General features: G+C 40.3%; 1 protein-coding gene across 1 annotated transcript in view; it reads left to right on the forward strand.

The window, feature by feature from the left end:
* The window catches only part of dnah2 (dynein, axonemal, heavy chain 2), a 62470-nt gene that overhangs the window by 15479 nt on the left and 21441 nt on the right, over positions 1-25550 (forward strand). The window contains exons 22-55 of the mRNA XM_026161647.2: positions 351-507; positions 951-1125; positions 1800-1963; positions 2056-2217; positions 2354-2457; positions 2912-3068; positions 4257-4339; positions 4917-5097; positions 5431-5569; positions 5875-6092; positions 6200-6292; positions 6411-6536; positions 6874-6984; positions 7194-7388; positions 7724-7830; positions 9662-9851; positions 10148-10328; positions 11673-11800; positions 14740-14892; positions 17237-17362; positions 17654-17872; positions 19123-19240; positions 20398-20534; positions 21301-21438; positions 21585-21743; positions 21869-22021; positions 22317-22408; positions 22481-22676; positions 22867-23091; positions 23251-23355; positions 24131-24319; positions 24599-24684; positions 24798-24928; positions 25091-25240. Of these exons, the coding sequence (XP_026017432.2) occupies positions 351-507; positions 951-1125; positions 1800-1963; positions 2056-2217; positions 2354-2457; positions 2912-3068; positions 4257-4339; positions 4917-5097; positions 5431-5569; positions 5875-6092; positions 6200-6292; positions 6411-6536; positions 6874-6984; positions 7194-7388; positions 7724-7830; positions 9662-9851; positions 10148-10328; positions 11673-11800; positions 14740-14892; positions 17237-17362; positions 17654-17872; positions 19123-19240; positions 20398-20534; positions 21301-21438; positions 21585-21743; positions 21869-22021; positions 22317-22408; positions 22481-22676; positions 22867-23091; positions 23251-23355; positions 24131-24319; positions 24599-24684; positions 24798-24928; positions 25091-25240 (5048 nt within the window). The remainder of the gene's footprint in view (positions 1-350; positions 508-950; positions 1126-1799; positions 1964-2055; positions 2218-2353; positions 2458-2911; positions 3069-4256; positions 4340-4916; positions 5098-5430; positions 5570-5874; positions 6093-6199; positions 6293-6410; positions 6537-6873; positions 6985-7193; positions 7389-7723; positions 7831-9661; positions 9852-10147; positions 10329-11672; positions 11801-14739; positions 14893-17236; positions 17363-17653; positions 17873-19122; positions 19241-20397; positions 20535-21300; positions 21439-21584; positions 21744-21868; positions 22022-22316; positions 22409-22480; positions 22677-22866; positions 23092-23250; positions 23356-24130; positions 24320-24598; positions 24685-24797; positions 24929-25090; positions 25241-25550) is intronic.

Raw genomic sequence — 25550 nt, forward strand, 5'->3', positions numbered from 1 at the left:
TATGTCATTAATTTATTCTTAATAGGCTACCAAACTGTAGCCTAACGAGACTTTTAGTGGGTCTTATAGTCTGTTGTATTTGGGTTTTCAGGAGTGACATGACATTTCATCTGTCTCTTCTGTCCTCTGAACACTTGCAGTCTTAGTGGGCACTTAATTGACTGTTGACTTTTTACAAATCCTGCAAGTGTGACTATATCGTGCATATTAGGGCATGTTTTAGGGTACAGAACATGAAGATGAAGGGACGATCCAGTTAACATTGCCGAAATGAATGTTAATGAATGAATATAATAAAAAGCAAATCTGACTTTGTGTTGTATTTGTTTGTATGTACTATGTGTGCTTAGGCTGAAAAAATCTCCCCAGACGCTGACGGAGCTCAGTGAGAGCCAAAAGCTCTTGGAGACTCTCCAGAGCAATTTGGCCAAGACCGAAGCTCAGATTCCTGTCATCCATGAACAGTTTGCTATCCTCGGCAAATATGAAGTCCCAGTGGAACAAGATGTAGGTGCCTTGTTCATCCCTAAACAAACTGAAAAAGCACATGTTTTTGTGTATGTATTATATACAATCACATTGGATTTTCACATTGTCTTTGTATCGCTGTAAAGTCTATCCAGTTATCTCTCTCAGTTATTCCAAGAGTACTGCTGGTGTTGCTTATGAGCGACATGCCAAATAAAATGTCTTTCATATTGTTTTGATATTGACAGTAATTGTGCAGTTACACAGAGGGTGAAGTTTATCATTCATTGGCCTCAGATAGTATCAAAATATAGTTTACCAATCAAAACATATCTTTTCTAATCAAGGCCAAATTTATTTTGTATACCTTGAAGGTTTCTGAGTGTCTGCACACATATACACACTGTTGGAACATGTCATGAAGAAATGCATTCCCTCTAATCATGATTCAGTTCTGCTGACTGTGTTCGGTTTCTCTGCAGGTGCAGGAAATGCGTGATGTGCTGAATGAGGAGTGGGTGTGGTTCCAGCAGGTGTTGATCGACAGTGACATCATGCTGCAGAAACAAAAGGAAAAGTTTAAGAACAGCCTCCTCCTCTCGTACGAGGAGTTGAAGAAGAAGGTTGAGGCCACTGTGGAGGAGTTCAGTGCCACAGGTCACAGTCCCTCTCTCTATCTCCCTCATTTGCTCTTTCACATATTCAGATACTTTGTTTTCAAGTTTGTCATGATTTTGTGATTGCGCACCTTTCACTTGTTCTGTTTCTTTTTTTCTCATTAACGATCTAAATTAAGCCTCTTTTGGAACAATACCCAGTTTCTAATCTTTTCTTGACCCTGTATCTCTATGCTTTGTTACTCATAATACTTCATCTTTATAATGCACCTCACCTTTTCCACCTCTTCTGCCTTTTCCTGCTGCTTTTATGTCCAATATTATCTTTTATTCCTATTTAGAAGGTTTTACTTTTGTTTCACGTCCTATTTTCATTACTTCCACTCAAAGTCTTTGTATTTTCAGTGGTTGGTGAATAGACTAATAGACCAATATTAAATCCTTTGTAAGCGCTCTAAAAAAGTGATAAAAGAAATGTTTCCACAGTTAGATAATATAAACAGAAATATTACATAAGACATACTACTTAGGACAACTTGGTAGAAACAGTATGACTTAATCTTTGCTCTTATTTTTTCAAGGCTTAGGTCAGTCTTAGTGTGTTTGGACAATGTTTGTTTCTTCATGTTTTTTTTCCAGTGCTAAACAGATGATTAATGTTTATGTGCCTTCATGAGTGCATACCTCACTACGTTTTTACATTTGCATATCCAGGTCCATTTAACAGTGCACTGAGCACTGACTTGGCCTTAAAACAAATAGCAGAGCATCGTAGCCAACTGGAGACTCTGAAACAGGAAGAAAGCACCATCCTCGATGGGCTGAGATTCTTCAAAATAGAACAAGCCCCCTCCAAAAGCATACGGACTCTGGAGAAGGTGTGGACCAGCACTAGGCTCAGAATGTTAACATAGCATTGGTGCAACACAGTAACATTTGATGACAATAAATTGTGCTATGTGGTTTGTAGGACTTGGACCAACTGCAGCAGGTCTGGGATATCACAGAGGAATGGAACGGCAACTGGAATATCTGGAAGGCTGGCCAGTTTGGTACACTGCAGACAGAGAGCTTGGAGACTGCCGCACAGGACATGTTTAAAAAACTCCATAAACTCCAGAGAGATCTGAAGGTCAGTACTTCATTGAAGACAGTCTAGTGACTGCTAAATTTACAAAATTTGTTGCCAAATCACAAAATGCAGTACCTAACAATACTTGACATTTTCATCACACAGCTGTGAGGATGTGATCTCTGTCTGATTGCAGGATAAACAGTGGGATATTGTAGATTTCTCCAAGAACAAGATTGACCAGTTTAGGCAGGTCATCCCACTCATTGCTGATCTGAGGAACCCAGCCATAAGAGACAGGTACTGACTGAAAACAGGCTCTCTGTTGTCATTTCAGTATATGTTGGATGTGTTAAAATGAATGAAGCATCTGTGTGCCTAATGGGGTTGGTTTACAACTACAAATGAGCATCATTAAAAGATTAGAGAATTAAGACTGTGAGCAGTTTATTGCTTGTAGCTAAGTTGCTAGTGTCTCAAATCAAGAACTGCCACAAAGTGTTAGCTGACACTCCCCCTCTTTTACACTTTGTTTCTTTCTCTTCTTACAAACAGAAGATTTTCCTAGCTTTGTTTTTTAGATACAACAGACATGAGTTACATTACTGCATCACTATTACCACACTGTTTACACACTAAAAATTCACGAGTGCTTTTGAAATAAAGACCTGTGTGTTCTTGCAATTAGCCTTGCATATTTCTTCATCTGAGAAAAGTGGGACAAGAATAACTTAACTTAAAATGCGTCTTTCAGGCACTGGAAGCAGATCTCTGAGGAGCTGCAGTATTCTTTTGACCCAACCAGTGTTGAATTCACCCTGGAAAAGATCATATCTCTCGGCTTCAACATGTATGCTGGAAACATCTGTGAGATCTCTGGAGCCGCCACCAAGGAACTCTCCATAGAACAGGTGTTTTTTAATAAATATAGACAGGTGCTCAGTGGGAACTTTTGTGGCACTGTGAGTGAAAGCGAGCCTGAAGGGAGCAATTGCTTGATGTGGTTTAGTCAGTATTACCCTATCAGAATCTGAAATTTAAATTCTCCATTAGGTTTCAGAAAGTGTTTCCTTCCAGGGGTTTTAAGAAGGAAATGTACTTTTTGTATTACTGATAAAATCTTTTCCCTTAATAGACATACAACACCAGAAAATTCAGAGTAAAATGAAGAAAAACTTAAGTCCAAAAAGTATCTGCCAAAAGAGATCTATGTGTGGGTCACACAATTCATCCAGCCATCCATTTTCTAGGTTATGGAGCCAGCACTCTAAGCCAAGACCTCCCTCTCGTCAGCCTCCTCCTTCGGCTCATTCGGGTGGGAGATTATATCTCCAGGCCTTCCGAAGTCAGCCTAGAGATTTAATCGCTCTAGCGAATGCGATGCCCAAACCACCTCAGTCGGTTATAGTAGCAGTAACAGAGTCGCAGCTATAATCTGAGTCCTTCCCAAATAGAAGAACTACTCACTTTATTGACAAGGGAGATCTCAGCCACCCTCTGGAGGGAGCTCATTTCTGCTGCTTGTATTTCCAACCTCGTTCTTTAATCCCTACCAAGAGCTCGTGGCTATGGGTGAGGGTAGGAACATAGATCGAACACACTCTTTCACACTCTTCACTACAACAGACTGCTACAGCATCCGCATTACAGCAAAAACAGCACCAATCTATCACTTTCCCCTCTCCACTCTCCAATCACTTATTCATAATACCTCCACTCAGGGCAGCACCTTGTCCCTGACCTGGCCTGGGCACTCCACTGTATCCCAGCTGAAACCAGCTCACACTCGGAGGTGCTAATTCTTATTCCCGCCACCTCAGACCCAGTGATAGGGAAAAGAATCTCTTGTAAGAGGTCACAAAAGAGCGATTGGAAAAGAAATTTTGTCATTATGCAAATGTAAAAGTTCTCCATCCCCAGTGAATTCATACACTAAAACTCAAAGCTAAGGTGAATTGTGCTCTGTTATTAATCGGGTCATATGACTGTCTCATCAATCAAGTTGGGTCAATATGAAAAGACTGGAAATATTTCCTCATTATTTTGCTAGGTCAGTGTGGTTTTTCTCTTAAAAGTGCTTTTTATGTGTGACATTGAAGGGTCTGAAGGGTATCACCAAGACGTGGAAGGAAATGACCCTGGACATAGCACCTTACAAAGACGAAGGCCACTATCGACTGAGGTGAGAAAGTGAGCCTTGAAGGCACGGTTTAGAGAAGAAAAGAAAAAGACGTTTTCCATCAAACCTCAGTATTCATCATACCTTTATGTATTTGCATCACGGTCAGTTCAGTACAGCTCAGCACTGTCATGAGGTTAGGTTTTCATACTCTACACGCCTGTGTTACGTCTCTATATACTATAGAGCGTATATCCAATGGATCTGAGAGTAATGTGATTGTTTAAGAAGTTAGAATGAGCAGATGTGTCAGCGGGAATGTTTAAGCCATCCGCTGCATACAAACTGAGTCAGACCTCAGATCCAGTTTAATCAGCAGGCCTGAGCCATTGCTGCTGATTTTACAGTGCCGCTGATCCACACTGAACATGATGAAAGCAGGCAGAGGGGAAGATACACAGTGACACTAATTCAGCAGACTCTGTGCACGGTTAATGCAGAACAGGGCACCACAGCTGTGCAACAGTTTCACTGAAACATTGTTGCTGCGTGTAAACTAACAGAGTGAAGTAATATTAGTCCTACAATCCAATTTTAAGCAGTCGTCAGTGGTCATGGTTACCCTCCTCTTGTCTCCCAGGAGCACAGAAGAGGTTTTCCAGGCACTGGAGGACAACCAAGTTATTTTGTCCACAATGAAGGCATCTCGGTTTGTCAAAGCCTTTGAACAGGAGGTGGACCGCTGGGAGCGTCAGCTCTCCCATGTGCTGGAAGTCACTGACATGATCCTTAATGTGCAACGGCACTGGATTTATTTGGAGGTACAAGCAACCCAGGCAGAGTACTTCTAAAATATATATTTGGTTATTTTATTGTGTTTGAATACTAGTTATTTGATTTATACATGTATTATTTCTATGAATTATTTTGCGCATGCAACGGATGGAAGTTTCTTGTATTGATAACAATTTAGTTGCATGTTGTCATTCCTTTTCAGTCTTTATCCATCGCTGTCTTGTTTTGTTTTCTCATTTCAGTTTTCTTGCTGCTCCCTTTGAGCATTTCATTTTCTTTTCTTTTTCAGGATAGAATTGAGCTTTGTCTGTTCCTTAGTGTCTGTAACTATATATTTAAATGCTCTTTTATTCACCCAGAACATTTTCCAAGGAAAGGACATCCGGGAGCAGTTGCCTCATGAGTGCAAAGAATTTGAAGACATAAGTTCTAGTTGGAAAACCATTATGGGTTGTCTCCACAAGGATAAAAATGCCTTGCAGGGAACACACAAGCCTGGTATGACATGTTACTTTAAAGAATGTGCTCTTATTAAAACTGTAGCACACAGTGTCTTCAGGCCCTAAAAATCCCTTAACAACTCTATAAGAATATTTCATGAGTTCAGAGCCCAAATGTAAGTTTGAAACTTTTAAAAAAAGTCCTTAACTTTTAAATATTTAACATAATATGTAACATCTAAAATATCAGTATAGAAGAGGTTAGCTAAACAAGGATTTGGATTGAGCAAAAAGAATTCCAAGTCATCTAATTTGTAAAATAAAAATGTGTTTTAAGTCTATGATCTACGCTGTGCCTTGCAGGTTTGCCAGAGAAGCTGTCACAGATGGGTTTTGAGCTGGAGGAAATCCTTAAAGCCTTGGACACATACCTGGAGACCAAAAGGCAGATCTTCCCAAGGTTCTATTTCCTGTCCAATGATGACGTTCTGGAGATCTTGGGACAATCACAGAATCCACAAGCCATGCAGCCTCACCTGAAGAAGTGTTTTGACAACATTAAGAGCCTGTCCACTGAAAAGGCAGGGACAATCATACTCTGTGATCAGTGCTACACATTTACTGTGTACTGGAAACACTCTGCTTTGTCCTAAATAACTGGATTTCCTTCAAAATGTGTGTTTTCTAGACAAAGCTTAAAACACTAGCTGCTGGGATGTTCTCTGCTGATGGGGAGTTTGTTTCTTTATATGAAAAAGTGGAACTGAACAAACCTGTAGAGGTACAGCACTAACAATGATCCAAATTATAATATGACAGGGGTGTTGTGGTGATAAATGCAGTGGAGAAGATCATGATACTGAATGTGAGCACCAGTTTATTTGCATGTGTGCATGCAGGAGTGGCTGTGCGAGCTGGAGCATAGCATGCGCCTTACACTAAAGGAGTCCCTGAAGGACTGCCTTGTAGACTTGAAGAGGATATCAGGACCAAGAGACAAATGGGTCCGGGCTTGGCCAGGACAGGTATGTCTGGTTTTGGCTTTCCTGCCCTGCCTTTTCTTCTTCTCTTATCTGATTTTCTCATTCACTGGCACTGATGCAGTTACTGCTCCTGCACATCCTGTTGATAATGTAGAAATCCCAGTGGCTTAAATAAAACTTATTTCTTTCCAGTTTAAAAGAGATTTACTCATCTTGTGTATTTGGTTAAGTAATAAGCTACTTTACTCTTCTTATATATTATTTGTATCAAATTTATGGCATTGGCCTTTTAGTTTATAAAGTTAATAAGTCATTACATTTGCAACCAATTTTAATATTAAAGTAAGATTAAAACAAGGATTATTTCTTCCTGTTTTAGATGATAATCACAGCTAGTCAGATCCAGTGGACTGCTGATGTCACAAGAGCTCTCATTAACTGCAAAGAGAGAGCTGACAAAGCCCCCCTGAAGTCCATGAAGAAGAAACAGGTTTGACTGACTTTTTGCCACTTCACTAAACTTCTGAAAGTGTGTAAATACCATATTCTTTTTTGTTGGTGTCACACTATTTTATATCCACAAAAACATGTGGGTATTTAAACATGTGCGGTTATAGTGCATAGCTGTCATGTTGACAATAAAAAATGACCACGCATCAAATAAATTTGTCAAATTTTTGGCACAACTGTCTTTCTCAGGTCTCCATGCTTCAGTGCTATTCAGGGATCATTCGTGGTAACTTGCCCAAAGTCCTGCGTTTGAAGATCGTAGCTCTGGTGACAGTAGAGGTTCATGCTCGGGATGTTATTGATAAGCTGGCCAAGGCAGGTTGCTACGATGTCAGTGCCTTTGAGTGGGTCTCTCAGCTGCGGCTTTACTGGGAAAAAGACCAGGTAAGCTGACCGCAAGACACTGATAGAACAGGTGAGTTGATAAATTGCTTTTATCAGTGGATTGTGGTGGTTAAAGCAACATTTATGCAGGTGGTATAAGTAACATTTAGTAAAGATGGGATTAAATTAGCATCTTGTTTGTTAAAAGTTAAAAAACAGTACTTAGTCTGAGCTAGCCTGCTGTGCTATGTTGGTATATACAGCTTCTCATATCGAATAGACAAATGAAAGTACTAGCTAATCACTTTCATTAGATTAATGTAAGCTTAGTAATTTAGTACAAAATATTTAAACTCTTTTAGTTTCAGTTTTGTTTTGTTTTGTTTTTACCCCAGGGGAATGCAATGAATTGTATAATCCGACAGACCAACACAGAGTTCAACTATGGATATGAGTACCTGGGCAACTCGGGACGGCTCGTCATTACTCCGCTTACCGACAGGTGACCTCATATTACTCAGTTAATGCACACACAGACATCCAGAGTGTAATGATTTTCACCTTGGGCATCTTTTTGGTCCTAGAAAAAAACCTACTGTAGCACGCACTGGCACTAAAGTGTTTGTCAAAAAGTGTGCTGGAGTCAAATTTTCACTTCTTCAAATATTTGTTTTTTGTTTAGCATTACATTTTGCATTTTTTATTTGGCTAATATTTGTAAAAAATATGGTAGATAGCAATTCAACTTGGATGCCTTGAAAATGATAACTAGTGCTCGCAGCACAGTTCCCTGACCCTTGCTGAGCATCAGGTACAGTGGCTGTGTAAAAGTTTTCTGTTTTCTACATTCAATGATCAGATCTATGATATGCCGAGGTTGTGTTCTCCCACTACAGGTACACATCTTTCCATCTGTTCTTTTCATTGGCTGACAGAGGGATGCACATAAACGAGTTCTTGGATAGTCACTAGACTTTGTGTGAAAAATAAAACGGAAGACATTCTGTCTGTCAAGATGGTCTCTGAGTGCTACTTTTGCATGTAAATGTAGACAAAACCACAGCACAGCTATGTGGTGCATTTCGGTCATATGTCCTTACAAGTCCTTAAGTACAGATTATACAAGACAGTCACAAAATTTTACAGGTTATCAAGACAAAAATTAAATTTCGCTTAAAGATGGCTGTAGTTTGACTACTAAGACTGATGATTACTACAAAGCAAAAGTTATCAGAATCCCAGTAGCCCATAATATACTTCTATAATAGTTACGTATTTTTAGCTCTTCCTATAATAAATCTTTGTCTGTACAAAATATATAGCTACACCAGCTTAACTGGTGTTGTTTCAAACATGTGTCTGTATGTGTTTATGTCATAATGGCATATTGGATAACCTTATAGATATACTATGCTGCCAAAAGTGATCCCTCATTTACCGTCACATATACACATCCCATTCTTAATCCACAGAGTTTAATATGACGTCAGCCACCCTTCACAGCTGTAACAGTTTCAGCTTTTTTGATAATTTCTGACAATTCTTCTAGAAGCGCATTGTGAGGTCAAACACTGATGTTGGACGAGTAGGCCTGGCTCACAGCTTTTGCTCTAATTAATTCCAAAGTTTTTCTGTCAGGTTGAGGTCAGGACTCTGTGCAGGCCAGTCAGGTTCTTCCACACCACACTCACTCAGCCGTGTCTTTATGGACTTTGCTTTATGCACTGGTGTGCAGTCATGGCTGACCAGGAAGGGGCCGTCCCCAAACTGTTCCCACAAATTTCGAGCATGAACTTGTCCAAAATGTTGGTGCTGAAGCATTAAGAGTTTCTTTCACTGCAACTAAGTGACTGAATTGGCTGCACTCCACTCTTTCACCAATCTTTATAGAAACCGTCTGTATGCCTAGTTACTTGATTTTATACACCTGTGGCCATTAAAGTGATTGGAACACATGAATTCAATGATTTGGATGGGTTAGTGAATAATTTTGACAATATAGTGTACATATTAAGTAAGAAACACCATGATTCTATTTCGTATGGAAGCTTGTTTTTGCCACTGGAAAAAAAATGGCCTGGCAGACGTAACCTGAGATTTTGAATTATTATCTCACAATTTCAACTTTATGTAGCTCAAATTTTGACTCACTGACCAAATTTCTTGAAATTTTGACTTCTGAGTGACTTTTTTTGAAAGCTTTTTTTTTTTTTATCTTGTGTGTGTTACAAAAATATTACTACTATGTTGCACAATAGTTCCAGTATGTGTTTAATACTTGTATTACCACATTTTTATTTGTCTGTAAAGTAAATGTCAGTGTTTTACTTCAGGTGTTACATGACTCTGACCACAGCACTTCATCTCCACCGTGGAGGCTCTCCTAAAGGCCCAGCTGGTACTGGAAAGACAGAGACAGTAAAGGACTTAGGAAAAGCTCTAGGCATGTATGTCATCGTAGTCAACTGCTCTGAAGGACTGGACTACAAGTCCATGGGACGCATGTACTCTGGCCTGGCTCAGGTAGGAAGTAGTAGAGATGATGATATCAGGTGACCACAATAACTGTAAAAATTGGTACATTAATGCTTTTCATGCCTTGAGTAATTACCAGCTGTGATGCTGTATGTAGTACATGACTGTATGAAAAATATCTAGCTGAAACCTTTTTGGCTTCAGTAAATTCTGAATAGCGTTTTCTTTTTGTGGTACTGACCCTTAGGCAGGCCAAAGGTTTTGCATGTCAGCTAAGGAAAAAACATAATCTATATAATCTGATTTCAAATTTGTGTGTATTTCATTATGTCCACCTCAAATAGACAGGAGCATGGGGATGCTTTGATGAGTTCAACCGTATCAACATTGAAGTGCTGTCGGTGGTGGCCCAGCAGATCCTGTCCATCCTGTCTGCTCTCACAGCTCTGCAGTCCAAGTTCTATTTTGAGGGACAACACATCCGTCTGGTCTCGTCATGTGGCATCTTTATCACCATGAATCCCGGTAGGTCAACAAAATTGTGCAATTGTCACCATATGTTTATAAGATAAGATAAGATAAGATAAGATAAGATAAGATAACCTTTATTAGTCCCACGCGTTGGAAATTTGTTGGGTTAAGGCTGCCGACCTTCACCAGCGCCATCTTACCCTTCCGACCATACATACATTACAACATCACATGGGGAAGACAGGTCAGAGAGGTGTAACAATGGAAAATGCACAACATGAGGAAAGACGAAGAGAAAAAATAACTCCCCCCAGACTGAGCTCCAACAGGGAGATCAGTTTAAGAACAGAAAAAAAACACCTCAGCACATGAATCAGCACATCTCACAACGTAGAAGACATAAGCTTCGAAGGTGTTTGGGGGGTGAGTGTAGGTCTGTGTCAGTGTACATGCATATGTGTGAGTGTGTGTTCCGTGTTCAGCCGAGAGAAAGTGTCCCTTCACCCGGTTAGGCAAAAGTCAACAGTCTTCGGTCGACGCGGGTGGCCTTGAATGAGGAGGGAGAAAGTCACAACACAGTCTTGTTATCTAAAGGAGAATTGTTATTCCCGTCAGCTTTTGCCTTGAGCATCCAGCTGATGCCAGGGGGGCCGCATGAGATAAAGATGGTAGCTGTTTTGGTTAGTGCGAACAAACTGCGTCCAATTTTACAGTTGGTCTAATGTCCGTCACTGGTCACCAGGTCTCTCAATTCCCGTTGTTCCGCTCCAAGATGTTATCCATATAGCAGAGCCATGAGCTTCTCCAAGATCTTATCCATACTGTGTTCAAAAAACACAGTCTGAGCACTCACAGCCCTGCCCATCGTCTATCATGTCGGCCAGCCTTGTGGGATTTTGAACAGCTGTAGCCGCTTCTTGTTCTTCGATAAGCCAGGTCCGAGCCAGCTCCAATCAGCCAGAACTCTGTTATCGTGGTTCCGAATTGGTAGAAGTCGTTCACTGTCCTCCATCGAGAGTGTCCCCAGACACGCGACGCAACCGACCACCGAGTATCCAGCAGCAAACCTCTCCTCAGGACAATCAGGCTCTCCCAGGCCCAGGAGTTGTCAGTTTCATTAAGGGACCAGTTGATCAAATCCATAATTCTTCTTTAGGTTTTTAGAGAACAAATCTGGGAGACTCTCTTAGTGTTAGAGAATAAGCGAGACTATACAAAAGACATGAGAAGCCAAACAGGAAAGATAAGGGAGAGGGAGAAAGTTTGACCGCCTCCGTCAAGAGCCAAGAGAAGAACATTAACCTATAGAGCAAGAGTTGACAGAAGAGGGGACCTGTACATGAAGATCTGTTTTATCCAAATCTAATCTATTTTCTCGCTTTCTTTTCTTTTCCTGAGGTTATGCTGGTCGTACTGAGCTTCCTGACAACCTGAAGTCCATGTTCAGACCTATATCAATGGTGGTGCCTGACTCTACTCTAATTGCTGAGATCCTGCTCTTTGGTGAGGGCTTCAACGACTGCAAGGTACTAACACTGTATGGAAACTGTATCCCAGCACTGTTCTGGGAAGGTAACAGAAGGCATTAATGCTACAAGCAAAATAACGGCAAGCAATATTAGCATTTAAGATTGAAGTGCGCTCTTTGCTAAAAGCATTCGATTTGTTGCTCTACTGGTCTAACACAAATATGTTGCTTTGGTTTTAGTGCAACAAAACTGTAATATATTCTGCAGGAATGATGCTGCAAGCAAGTGTTTGAATGGTAATGTCGTAGTCTTGGTTACTGCTTAAAAGAGTTGGAGTTTATCGTGGAGCATGAAGAGATTACATTACAGTATGTAACTGTTGGGATAAACTGAGATTTATGAGGTGCAAGAACAAAGTAGGTCAAAGACAGTATTGCAGGTAGTTTTCATCTATCTATGTATCTACTTCAGGATTGCAGGGGGGCTGGAACCTATCATAGCTATCATAGGATGAAAAGGCAGTACACCTACATACAACACAGGTTGGCAGTATACCTTAACACAGAGAAACATTCACACTTATGGCCAATTTGAAATAACCAGTTAATTAATTATGTATGTTTTCAGACTGTGAGAGAGAGCCACAGTAGCTAGAAAGAACCCATACAAACTCCACACAGAAAGGCCAGAGCTGTGAAGTGGATTTGAACCCAAGACCTTCTTGCAACGATTGTACCATCATGCTGCTAAGATGCCATAGGGACTATGTTTTTTCTGTACCAGAAAGCAGTTCCAGTGAAAAATGGCACTATTTTGAATTATTGTTACTAGTATGCCTTAAATTTACTCTGATTTAATTTTCCCAGGGGGCCACATGAGAAACTGGAACTGTTGTGGAGACCTACACTAATAAGCTGAACTCAGTTCTGCTCATTATTAATTTCATGTCTTTATAAAGTGCTACTGATAAGAGGATATGTTACGTTTGGAAATGTTAAATGCACAGTAAAAACGCCAACGTTTTATCACAATTTAATCAAAACTCCATAAAACACATGTGGATGTTTTTAAAAATCTAAAAAACTGTTAACTCGGGCGCTGGTTTAGCTCCGTGGGATGAGCAGGCGATCACATGCCGCACAGCTGAGAGCAGCTTTGAGTCCGACCCGTGGCATCAGGTCTTCCCCTCTCTCACTTTCCTGTTAGTCTTCACTGTTCCTAAAAAAAAAAAAAACATTAAAAAAGACAATTAACTTTATACAAAATGCTACTGTTATGTTGGTTAGAGTGTAATTACTTCATCTGCTATGATATTAGCAATGAAAGCAGCTATAGTGCTTTCATTGAGTGCTTGGGTGCCAGCTCCTCCATTATCTTAAACTCTTCAAATATCCCATATATAACGATGAGTAACAGAGCAATCTGTAAACTAAAGCAGGTGAAAAGGAATAAACTGCATGATATATACTTCTTTATGTTTGAATACTAATTTTACATTGACCTCACATGTCTGTCAGGGACATCTAAGAGACTGGATGTGGACCACAGGCTGTACAGTGCCAGGTCTGATCTACAGTAACATATAAACAAGTGTAATTATCATGTTTCATTTTTGCCTTATTCTTTAATTTCTTATTGTATACACAAAACTAAAATGCTGTAAGAGTCCTGATGATACACCAGATTGGATTTTTTTTTCTTGCTTTTTTTGTTGACAAACCTCACTTAAGCCTCTTAGTCTAACTTCTCTGCAGGTTTTATCTGCATACCTCAGGTGTCAGCCTAAGAAATGCTATCTGTGCGGTGGTTTTACCCTTTACACAGTTCTGAATGCAAACAATAATTTCTGTATCGTGTTAAACTATCACAGCTTAAACGAAGAGCTGAACCAATCAGCAGAAGAGATATTTTTACACAGATAAAGATCTTTATTACTAGTGTTGCCTTACCTTATCAAGTTCATCACATTCTACACAGCCACTCAGTTATTCAAAGATACGGCATGTGGAGGAGGTGGGGGGGGGGGGGGGTTAAAAACCCACGTAGCTCCAAAATGATGCCTCACATTTTAGTGGTACCTGTTAGTGTATTAGTGTTTTTTTATTTGCATCTACCTAAAGTGAAGCCTTCTTTGCTGTGACTTTGCTGAACACATGTGATCTCCCTCTGGTAAAAGATGAGCGCTCTCTGACCTTGTGTGAGCATTGGAGAGAGTGGAGGGGCATTGACTCCAGGTGTCTGTGTTTGAGGGTTAATACGCAGGCTCTTGCACTCCATAGTCAGGGATGTGTTTAAACATATTGTAATGTTGCCTCGTACACACACACGCACACACACTCTTCGCGCTTTCTAGGTTAAATTTTTCTTTTTCAGCACTGAATCCTGTTGGGAGCTGCAACTAACCAAAGGTCTAGACAATTAAGGATATCGACCAAGAAACAAGGGCAACAAAAACACACTTGTAATGAAACAGCACAGCTTCTCAGTGCTGCTAAATTTAGAAGTGCATGTTGTTGTTCTGTGTTTGTGCAAGCTGGAGAGTCATACATACATAAAGGATACCAACTTGGGCAGGTCTTGGTTCCTGTTATCAAAAATATTTTCATATAATACAAGTAATAATAAGTATGCAAATGAAGCATTAGTGAAGCTTAAGTAAATGAAAGTGGTAATTGTGCATGAGCTGTGAATACGCACATCCAGTACAGTACACACAGACACAAAAAGGGTTTCCACAGCTACAGCTTTGGAACGTTTTAAATGGACATTTTATTTTATTAACCTTGTTTTCTTGCAGCGTGAAGATTACATACCCATTAATGTGTTGTCCCACAGAAGAAGCTGCTGGTGTGGTTAAATACACGATCTGCATTTTGTGGATTGTCTCATTTCTGTCACACTGTAATTTTAATCCTGTGTACCCTTCTTCCCTTTTCCTCCTTTTTTCTGTGTGTCTTTATGCTAATTTTAATTTCCCTCTGATGTTGTCCTTGTAGGTCCTTGCTAAGAAAGTGTTCACTCTGTACTCTCTGGCAGTGCAGCAGCTGTCCAAACAGGACCACTATGATTTTGGCCTTCGTGCTCTCACCTCTCTGCTTCGCTTTGCTGGAAAGAAGCGGCGCTCTTGCCCAAATGTTCCTGATGAAGAAGTATGTATCTCTCTCGCTCTCTCTCTCTCTCTCTCTCTCTCTCTCTCTCTCTCTCTCACACACACACACACACACACACACACACACACACGTGGTTTAAAGGAAGTTGAAAATAATAGAAATAGAAATATTGGAACTTTTATCTTTTAGGAACTCTTAGGCATCTACAGCCATACACACTACAGAAACTAAATTATATTGTTCACAAAATAAGAGATAAAGAAAAACAAATATTTGATTTATTTACACTGCTTGTTTTTAGTTTAAAAATGTGTCAAGTTTTTCCAAAAACACTGAAAAGGCTTGTTTTCTGTGTTCATATGAGCGCATAACTATACACCGCGTTCCAAATTATTATGCAAATGATATTTTTCTCTGTTTTTCCTAAACAGTCGATTCAAATGACAGTCGGCATAATTTTCGAGTCATCGACCAATAGAGTATAATTCAAACGTTAGTGAACAAAACTCCCAATGAAATCAGTATGTTTTTCAGAAATAAAACACTTAAAATGCACTATTCCAAATTATTACGCACATAGAGTTTCAAAAGATTTTATAGGATGTAGAGAATTGAAAATGGTCATTTGTAGAATTTGCAGCATTGGTAGATCAATTTCATTGAAATCAAAAGCTGTTTCAATCAAAAACATCTTAACAGGTCAAGTTACATATTAACATAGGACCTGTTTTTGATAGCAGTTTTACAATTCTTGCATCCATGGAACTTGTAAGTTTTTGGAAAGTTTCTACTTGAATGTCTTTGCAGGATGTCAGAATAGCCTCCCAGAGCTGCTGTTTGGATGTGAACTGCCTCCCACCCTCATTTTTTTTTGCTTGAGGATGCTCCAAAGGTTCGCAATAGGATTGAAGTCAGGGAAGAATGGGGACCACACCATGAGTTCCTCTCCTTTTACACGGATAGCAGCCAATGATGCAGACGTGTTCCTTGTAGCATGAGATGGTGCATTATCTTGCATGAAGACGGTTGTGTTGCAGAAGGCACAGTTCTTCTCTTTCTACCATGGAAGAATGTGGTCAGTCAGAAACTCCACATACTTTGCAGAGGTCATTTTCACACCTTCAGGGAGCCTAAAGGGGCCGACCAGCTCTCTCCCCGTGATTCAGGCTCAAAACATGACTCCACCACCTCCTTGCTGACGACGCAGCTTTGTTGGGACATGGTGGCCGTCCACCAACCATCCACCACTCCATCCGTCTGGACCATCCAGGGCTGCACGGCACTCATCAGTGAACAAGACTGTTTGAAAATTAGTCGTCATGTAGTTCTGGGCCCACTGCAGCCGTTTCTGCTTGTGAGCACTGGTTAGGGGTGGCCGAATAGAAGGTTTATGCACAACAGCAAGTCTCTGGAGGATCCTACACCTTGATGTTCGCAGGGCTCCAGAGGCACCAGCAGCTTCAAATATGTGTTTGCTGCTTTGTAATGGCCTTTTAGCAGCTGCTCTCTTAATCTGATGTATTTGTCTGGCAGAAACCTTCATCATTGTGCCTTTATCCGCACGAACCCATGTGTGCTCTGACTCAGCCACAAATCTCGTAACATTATGGCGATCATGCTTAAATTTTCATGAAATATCCAAGGTTTTCATTACGTGTCCAAGCCATTCAACTATTTCACACTTTTCAGCAGCAGGGAGATCATTTTCCTTCCTATATTGCTTGAAAATAGTGGTCTGCTTAATAATGTGGAACATCCTTCTTTAGTAGTTTTTCCTTTAATCAGGCTCACCTGGCAAACTAATGATCATAGGTGCCCGAGATTGTTTTCAGTGATACAAAGAGTCCTGACACAATTCCATCCATGGGCTTAATTGAAAAACAACTTATTTAATCTTTATGACACTTAAACACAATTTGCATAATAGTTTGGAACGCTGTGTATGTGTTTGCTGTGACTGGAAATCAGTGGCGTGCAGTGAGTTTTAAAGGAAGGCGAACAAAGACCCCGTAAAATTCTACATAAAGTGTCAAAAATAAAAATATTTATTCTTGAGAAAAACGTTCCCCATAAGTGTTGTTATTGATCAGTATTACTGGTGCAGATGTTTAAGGTTGAGCTTGTTTTAAACACTTGATATTCTGTTTACTCTGCAGTAGTGCATCATTAAAAAACAGTCACAGCTGAATTAAAAGCCTTGTCACAACCACAATTGAGAGTGCTAACTTACTTGCTAATGCTAACTGTGTTTCTACACAAAGTGCAGTTCATAACTGATCTCAGATCAGTAAAAACAGAGCCAGCAGCAGTGAATAAAGATCTAAAAAATAAGCTGACCATTGGGAAATCATGAGTAAGTCTCTTCCTGTATCTGTATTCTTAGGTGCTGCTGATGGCTATGAAGGATATGAACATTGCTAAGCTGACCTCTGCTGACCTGCCATTGTTCAGTGGAATCATTCAAGACTTGTTCCCTGCCGTAGAAACACCTGTAATAGACTATGGCAAAGTAAGTTAATCTAAATCAGCAGTCAAGATAAGCACGGATTTGATATACAACTGGTAAAAAATGGAAACATTGCAGGAATGTCTTTGTGTCCCTGTGTGCACAAAGCCAAACAAATAATATAATATCTCTTTTGGTCAGTGTTCTTGTGCAATAAGATGTCAGAAATAAGTTTAAAAAATGTGACCCTATGATCTTTCATAATGTATCACTTTTTTCTGATATGTGCAGTCTCACTTAGTGCATCACTGATCACTGACTCCTTGTCTATCTTTGGTCTCTTTATTTTCACAGTTGAAGGAAGCTGTGGAGGAGGAGCTTAATCGGAGTGGTTTGCAGGTGACACCCTTTACCGTGACCAAAGTCATCCAACTTTATGAGACCAAAAACTCTCGACACTCCTCCATGCTGGTGGGCAAGACAGGCAGTGCTAAGAGTGTTACCTGGAGGACCCTACAGAATGCCATGACTGCTCTGCATCAAAAAGGAGAGCCAGGCTTTCAGCAGGTCCAGGTTAGTTAGGATAGACAAGAAAGCATTTCTTTTTTCTTTTTTTTAAATTGTAATACTGCTTGCTTTTTTAATCAGAAAGAATGTTTTGTTGCCGGACTTTGAAGTTTGTATTCTTAATGGTAAAATTCTTCAACTACTGTCACAGGATTCTTTTTTTCTTTTTTCATGCAGTTACAGAACAGGCAGTAAGCATCGCAGTGATTAGATCTAAACAGGCAAACATGAATTAAAGGGACTGAAACTGGCTGCTTGCTTCAGTTTGATTAAATGAGGTCAAAGCTTGTGTCCATTGTAGGTTTTTGTCCCAGACAGACTGAACCCTCCCACTTCTTCCACATTAGACACTGAAGCATCATTTCAGCAGAGCTCTTCTCAGTGAAGTAATTGGAAGTCACATACGTCTCTAAGTGTGTGACCTTTTGCTCCTCCAAGCCCATCACTGAGAGGAAAACTCACAGTATGAACTCCCTCTGTAATAGAGAACAACCACACCTCAGATCATGGAGACTCACTTTCCACCACCACTGGCACTTTTTTAATATTTATCATAATGTGGCTGAAATCCAATTCTTACTAAAACCTTTGTTATGCTCGAGAGCTGACAAAGTGTCATATTAATATCTAAATGGTTCAATATTTCCCAGATTCAAATGTTCCATTAAGTTACCAACAAAAAAAGTAAAGAGTAAAGAGCAAAACATAAACAAAATTAGAACGCTGTCGCCTCATTTACATCAGTGTGTATTTCATCTTATGACTGATCTGTATTTAACTACATTCACTTATCTAGGGTTTTTTACAGCCTATAAATGATACATGAGATCCTCATCTGGCAAACTCTGCTACATGTTCTGCAAACAATGTAGCAGGACTTTGATCTGCTGAAGAAAGAACAATTTTAAAATGAGCTCAGACTTTTTTTCTTTTCTGTTCTGTAAAAAAAAGTTTTCATATTGTCATATATCAGACAATAACCATGTCAAATCCAATATATCCAAGCACTGAATGATTAGAGATTGGCTACTCTTCACAAACCTTCTGACTTATGAGCCTTTTTCTGTTGGTGTCTGTACACAGAGTGAAAATCCAATAGTAAAAATGTAAAAACAAAAATGTATTTATGCAACTGATGAACATTGGTTTGGCCAAATTCATCTAACTAAAGCCTTGCATTTCTTTACAAGCTACTCTCCATGATTTTAAAACAGAGCAGATGACTCCATTTTTACCGTTCATGTCTCATTTGGCAGGACTATCCTCTGAATCCCAAAGCCCTCAGTTTAGGAGAGCTGTATGGCGAGAATGATCTCTCTACTAACGAGTGGACTGATGGAGTGCTGTCATCCCTCATGAGATCAGCGTGCGCAGGTGCGAACCCCAGAAAAACACACTGTATGGATGATTCTTCCCCATAGCCTGTTCTACCTTCTAAACTGACTGAAATTGAATGTCACAGGGAAGTTTTTTATATGCTCAGTTTTTTTTTAAGTCATGATGAAAACAAAATAAGTTCTTTGTTCCACGTGTGCATACTGCCACTTTGGAGCTTCACTGAGTACTGAGAAGCTACAGCATGCTGTGCAGCTTTATCTGCATAATCTTACATTGGGTGAGCTCATTTACAAACATTTATTGGCTTCACTTGTTACAATAGTCAAAATTTAAAATGAGATCCAGCACTAAAGAAGAATGATTCCTTTTTTTGGAGCTGTTAGAGAAATAATTAATCGATCTTGTTCATGACAATGTGTCACGTTTAGCTAACGGGCTCAGGCGCAGACCAGAAATCCTTGTAGAGAAGACAGTTTGTTGATACAGACAATACCAGGTGATTCTATATACAACGTGCTGGAAGGGGGGTCCAGGGCTCCGGGGTACGTGAGGGAAAGGAAGGGGATCAGACGCGCTCCAAAGAATCACTCTCCTCTCTCCACAACTGGGTTACACAAACCCACACACTCGTCCATGGGATGACAGGCAGGCAGGGAAAGGTCTGGGAAAGATATGAAACTTTAGTTAGAGGCGAACAGACAGAAAGAACTCACAGATTCTGATTCTCAAACTACTGAGCGACTGATGCTGATAGCTCGACGATCCAGCGACGAGTAGCACAGTGCTGCCATCTTAAGTAGGACTCGCAATTACGCAGATAGGCAGCAGGTGTGGAGATGGCAGATGCGTGGGCCAGGGGCGGGAGCCCATAATGAGCACCGCCGCGGCAAGGGAGAGAGAGAGCAAAAACAACAAAAACACATGTTGCCTAAGACGGGATCCGCTGGTGAGGCACAGGGACCATGACACAATGGTTTCAAAATGTATATTACATAGTATTGATTTTAGAGTTTCTTGCCATCAGTGTAAGTGTGAAGCCAGTTTACAAAGGAGAGATCTAAAGATTGAAAGGCAGTGCTTCTATTTTTATGAACTATTAAACAATACATCGACTTCTTACTGTCTTCTTGTTGTGAGTGTGAATGTTGCTATTACACACGTCTCTGTCACAATATCTTCTTTCCTCACTTAAGATGAGAAACCAGATGAGAAGTGGATTGTGTTTGACGGGCCAGTTGACACACTTTGGATTGAGAGTATGAACTCAGTAATGGATGACAACAAAGTGCTCACGCTCATCAACGGAGAGAGAATCTCTATGCCTGAGCAGGTGAGAACAGATCATGAAACAGCACTTTTCATTATTTGACCTTTGACTTTTTCTAATATCATTTATGGTCGCGCCGTCCTCTTCAAGTGCTCCAGTGTGCTGGTGAGAAGGCCAAGTTTTGAATCAGTTTCTGCAAGGAAAGCAGCAAAAATGCAGCGGCTAAAATAGTTTTGTTCAGCCAGACTGTTTTAGATTCTGTTCAGTAAATCCAGAAAAACAAAAGCTCAAACACATGATAAGATTAGTTTTATAAGACAAATAAGCAGCATTCAAGTGGCTTAATCCTTGTTATCCGGCTCACATATGAAATGGAAGAAAATTTCAGCTTATCATCACCCAGAATCGTCTGTGCTTTATTTGATTAACTGAGGGAGGGAGCTGAATCACACATGCTGACAATAAAGCTGTGCACACGCTGGAAGAGATTCACTTGTCCACATAGCTTTGAAGCTGACAGCTGGCTGCTTGCAAACATTTCAAGCTTCGGTTGCCTAGGTGACCCTAGGTGTGTTCACTGCTGGGTTATATGTCAAACAGCGATTGTCACTCTCAGTGGTAGTCAATTTAGTCGGTTGACTGGAAGTTGGGAAAAGTTTATCTCAGGTCATGTTTTCTTCCTGTTGCCAGCAGTTATTTAACCTGCTGAGTCGCAGATCTCATTCAATTACTATGGACTAATTACTGGTTGCCACATTGCTGCCAGTTGCTTCCTGTATTTATGCAGCTTTAGTGAATATGTATAGAAACTACAATTCATTTGTTGCAGGTGTCTCTTCTATTTGAGGTGGAGAATCTAGCAGTGGCTTCTCCAGCTACGGTGTCCCGCTGTGGAATGGTCTACAATGATTATACTGATCTGGGATGGAAACCCTTTGTGCAGTCCTGGCTGAACAAGCGACACAAAGTACAATACTGTCACTCATAATAACTCTCATTAGGACATGCATTTCAGTTAAGAGTATGTATAGTTAACGAGTATGATTAGTAATGTTTTCTTTTTTCTGGCACCGTTCTCTTTACTTCCATGTGTCACTCTATGTCACTTCACAGGCTGAAGTGAACCATTTGAAGCCCTTGTTCGAGAAGTACATAGAGAGCACGATCAACTATAAGAAGAGCAACTGCAAGGAGCTGATCCCCATCGCCGAACTTAATGGCGTCACCTCTCTCTGCCGCCTCTATGACTCCCTTGCTACATCGAGCAGTGGGGTATAATAAGCAGAGTGCAAATGTAGATTGTAATCCCATCCATGGGTAATTGCACCACAACAGTGATGAATTGTCGATCTCTAATAGGTGTAACTAAATGCATTTTTCCTTTGCTCTATCTTCAGGTGAATCCTTCAGACACAGATAGCCTGGGTAGGATGGTGGAACTGTGGTTCATCTTCAGCCTTATCTGGTCCATATGTGCCTCTGTCGACGAGGATGGACGCAAGAGGATGGACAACTTCCTACGGGAGATGGAGGGAACATTCCCTGCCAAGGTCTTCCAGAGAACATTTTTGTTTACACACTAATGGCATATGAAATGAGTTAACTTCTATTCTATAACCTCATTACATTCCCCAATAAAGGTAGGGAATTAACCAGTGTCAAGTGTACTTATTTTGTAATTGTAAATAAACTATTTTTTTTACAAAATTTTAACAAGTAGACCAACACAGTAACCTGTTTTTTCCCCAATTATCACTCAAACCTTTCAATTCTATGAATTTGTTGAGTAGATGGTTGCACGCCTGCAAGCCTGTGTCAAGTGTTAAGGTATATGAATTCTTGCAGGACACAGTTTATGAGTACTACGTGGACCCAAAGAACAAATGCTGGGCTTCATTTGAAGATAAATTGCCAAAAGGCTGGCGCTACAATGCTTCGTAAGTAATCAGATGTTATTATGTGACCTGGATCTATGACATATTTATGTATCTCCCTGTCTTTTCCCTCAGAGCTCCATTCTATAAGATTATGGTTCCAACTGTGGACACCGTTCGCTATAACTTACTGGTTAAGGCTCTGGTGTTGAAACACTACCCTGTGCTGCTCACTGGGCCAGTGGGCACTGGTAAAACTTCAGTGGCTCAGAGTATTCTGCAGGGCTTAGATAACAAATGGAAAACCCTTACCATCAACATGTCTTCACAGGTCAGTTCATTGTATAGTCTGTGTTTAGCTGTGTATGCCATGTGTGTGCTGATGTTTATCTCTGTGCTTTAATTAGGCCTAATTAGTGCCTACTTGTTCTGGTTACAGTTATAAGCTGGTAGATGCTTTGAAGAAATATTTTAAAGATTTATGATTATTCACGTCCTTTCATCTTTCGTTTGCTGTCCAGACCACCTCTAACAACATCCAGGACATTATAGAGAGTCGCATAGAAAAGAGAACCAAAGGCGTGTATGTGCCAGCAGGTGGGAAACACCTGCTATGTTTCCTAGATGACCTCAACATGCCGGCTCATGACCTCTTTGGCTCCCAGCCACCCCTGGAGCTTCTGCGCCTATGGATTGACTATGGCTTCTGGTATGATCGCAAGAAACAGACCCTAAAGGTTGTCAAGGTGAGAAACTGAGTTTTAATGAAGGCATGAGTGAGGCGTGTTATAATTGGAGAGATAGTTTTGCTGCTTTCTAAGGGCCTTGGTTTAAACTGTGTGACAATGTGAAATGTTTTCTGTTTTATATGCAGAGGACACTACACTTTTTCTGTTGTGTTTCAGGACATGTTCTTGCTAGCATCAATGGGGCCCCCTGGTGGTGGGAGGACTCACATCACGCCGCGTTTTCAGAGTCGATTCAACCTCATTAATATGACTTTCCCTAATGTAAGTGTTGCTCTCTTTATGTCTTCCTGTCTTTTCTTCCTATAATTAAGCAGCGTGATATTTTAGCAGGCAGTTATGTTTTACTTTCTCTGTGTAATGCCTTCTTCATTTACACAGGCACATTTTTGCATTTCTTCAGTGTTGACTGTGGTTTTGCTCCTGTTGGTGTTTTCTGTTTGTTAGTGCTTTTTTCATGGCACCCTACAGGAATGACCCTGATTGTAATTATAGCCACGATGACAAATGCTGTAAAATTGCGTTCTCTTTCACATTTCTAACACCCTCAAGTTTACAATTGTGTTCTAGCCTGCCTGTGCGCTGCCCTGCTAATTTACCTCCTACCATCTCCCCCTCCCTCTTTGTTCCCTTATGTGTTTGTTATTCTTATTTTGTAGTTTTGGGCATGTTTATAATTTCCCTGTTTTATTGTTCACTCCCTTCTTCGCTCCCTTCTAATCACCGTCTCTTTTTAGTATTTTCATTTATCAGCTAGCATCAGTTATCTGACTCCAATCTCAACCCTGTTTTCTGTTGCCTTAGAAGAGCTAAATTAAATTTGCTTTAAAAATTGCTGGAGCCATGCTGCATTCAGGATCTAAACACTTGAAATTTTAGTTGCTTTGCCTGGTTTATGTGTGAATTGGGCAGCATGAAATTAGATTTTAAGAAATTATCTTGCTGTTGTAACCACTACACCTGCATTATCCTGGTATGCTACTGACATGTCTGCATGTTGTGTTTTGGGAATATTGTTGCCTTTCCTCTCTGCATGCAGGCCTCCCAGATCAAGTGCATCTACAGTGCCATGATCAACCAAAAGCTCCAGGAGTTTAAGGAGGAGCTGAAGCCCATTGGAAAGCTTCTCACTCAGGCAACCTTAGAGCTGTATAATGGCGTCACTGCCTTTTTTCTTCCCACTCCAGCCAAGATACATTACCTCTTCAACCTCAGGGACATCTCCAAGGTACATTTGTGTACATCAGTATGAACTTCTGTTGCACGGCACATAAATAGTACAACCAAAGACTGCTTAAAATGCATTTTCCATAAAACACTAACTAAACTTCACCTTGGTAAGAATAACACATATCTACTTGGTCACACATTTTCTTGCCTAAAATCACTTTTAGGTAACAGTCTTCATGAGTTCATTCAGATTTTAATGAAAACTCTGAATTATTTAGTACCTTTGAAATTAAAATGCTCTGTGATATATCTTTCCCCCCCTGTTTATCTCTTGTAGGTGTTTCAAGGTTTACTAAGAGCTCATCCAGACTTCCATGATACCAAAACCAACATTACTAGACTGTGGATCCATGAATGTTTCAGGTGATCACAGTATTTGAATGCCTTTCTGCAGTGCTTTATAAATTAAAATGCATGGGTACTTTTGTCATGTATACAGAGAATAATATCTGGATGATGTGATTTGTCAATTTCAGGGTTTTCTCAGATCGGCTTGTAAACCACAGTGATATGGATACCTTTATTTCTCTCCTAGAGGAAAAACTGGGTTCACTCTTTGACCTCACCTTCCACAGCATCTGCCCGAACAAGCAACTGCCAATATTTGGTACTTAATTATTTGCATTCTGTGCATAAACATTGTTTCTCCAATATGTGTAAAAATACTCCCACAGATGAGTTCATGGGTTGATGGCTAATTTCTAAGTCCATTACCAGCCCAGAATATGTGAAACTGTTTAAATGTGTTTATTGTTGTTCTGTGGGGTAGGTGATTTCATGAGTGAGTCGTCTGTCTATGAGGACCTGCATGACATGAAGAGTCTCAAGAAGTTCATGGAAACACAGCAAGAGGACTACAATCTGACACCTGGCGTGGTGCCTACAAACCTGGTGCTCTTCAGAGATGCCATCGAACACAGTACATCTGAAACGCAACACACACAACCACGCACATTTGCATGCATGTTTAAAACAGGGCAATACACCTGATGCATCAACCCACAGTGTCAGTTCCACCCACAAGTCATTGTACTGTTAAAGGTTTCTCACTTTTAACAATCAGATCTATCTTGAAACTGCTTTGAAAAACAGAGAAAAAGAGCAAAACTAAAAGCTGTGAGACTAAGGACCTATCAGCACGCTCAATACTGTCAGCATGCTATTTTGTGGCATGGTATTTAAGTCAGTAGCAGTGCACTATTGTCTAACTCACACTAATTTTAGTTTGT

This window comes from Astatotilapia calliptera, chromosome 3, assembly GCF_964374335.1.
Source record: "Astatotilapia calliptera chromosome 3, fAstCal68.1, whole genome shotgun sequence".
NCBI classification, from domain to species: domain Eukaryota; kingdom Metazoa; phylum Chordata; class Actinopteri; order Cichliformes; family Cichlidae; genus Astatotilapia; species Astatotilapia calliptera.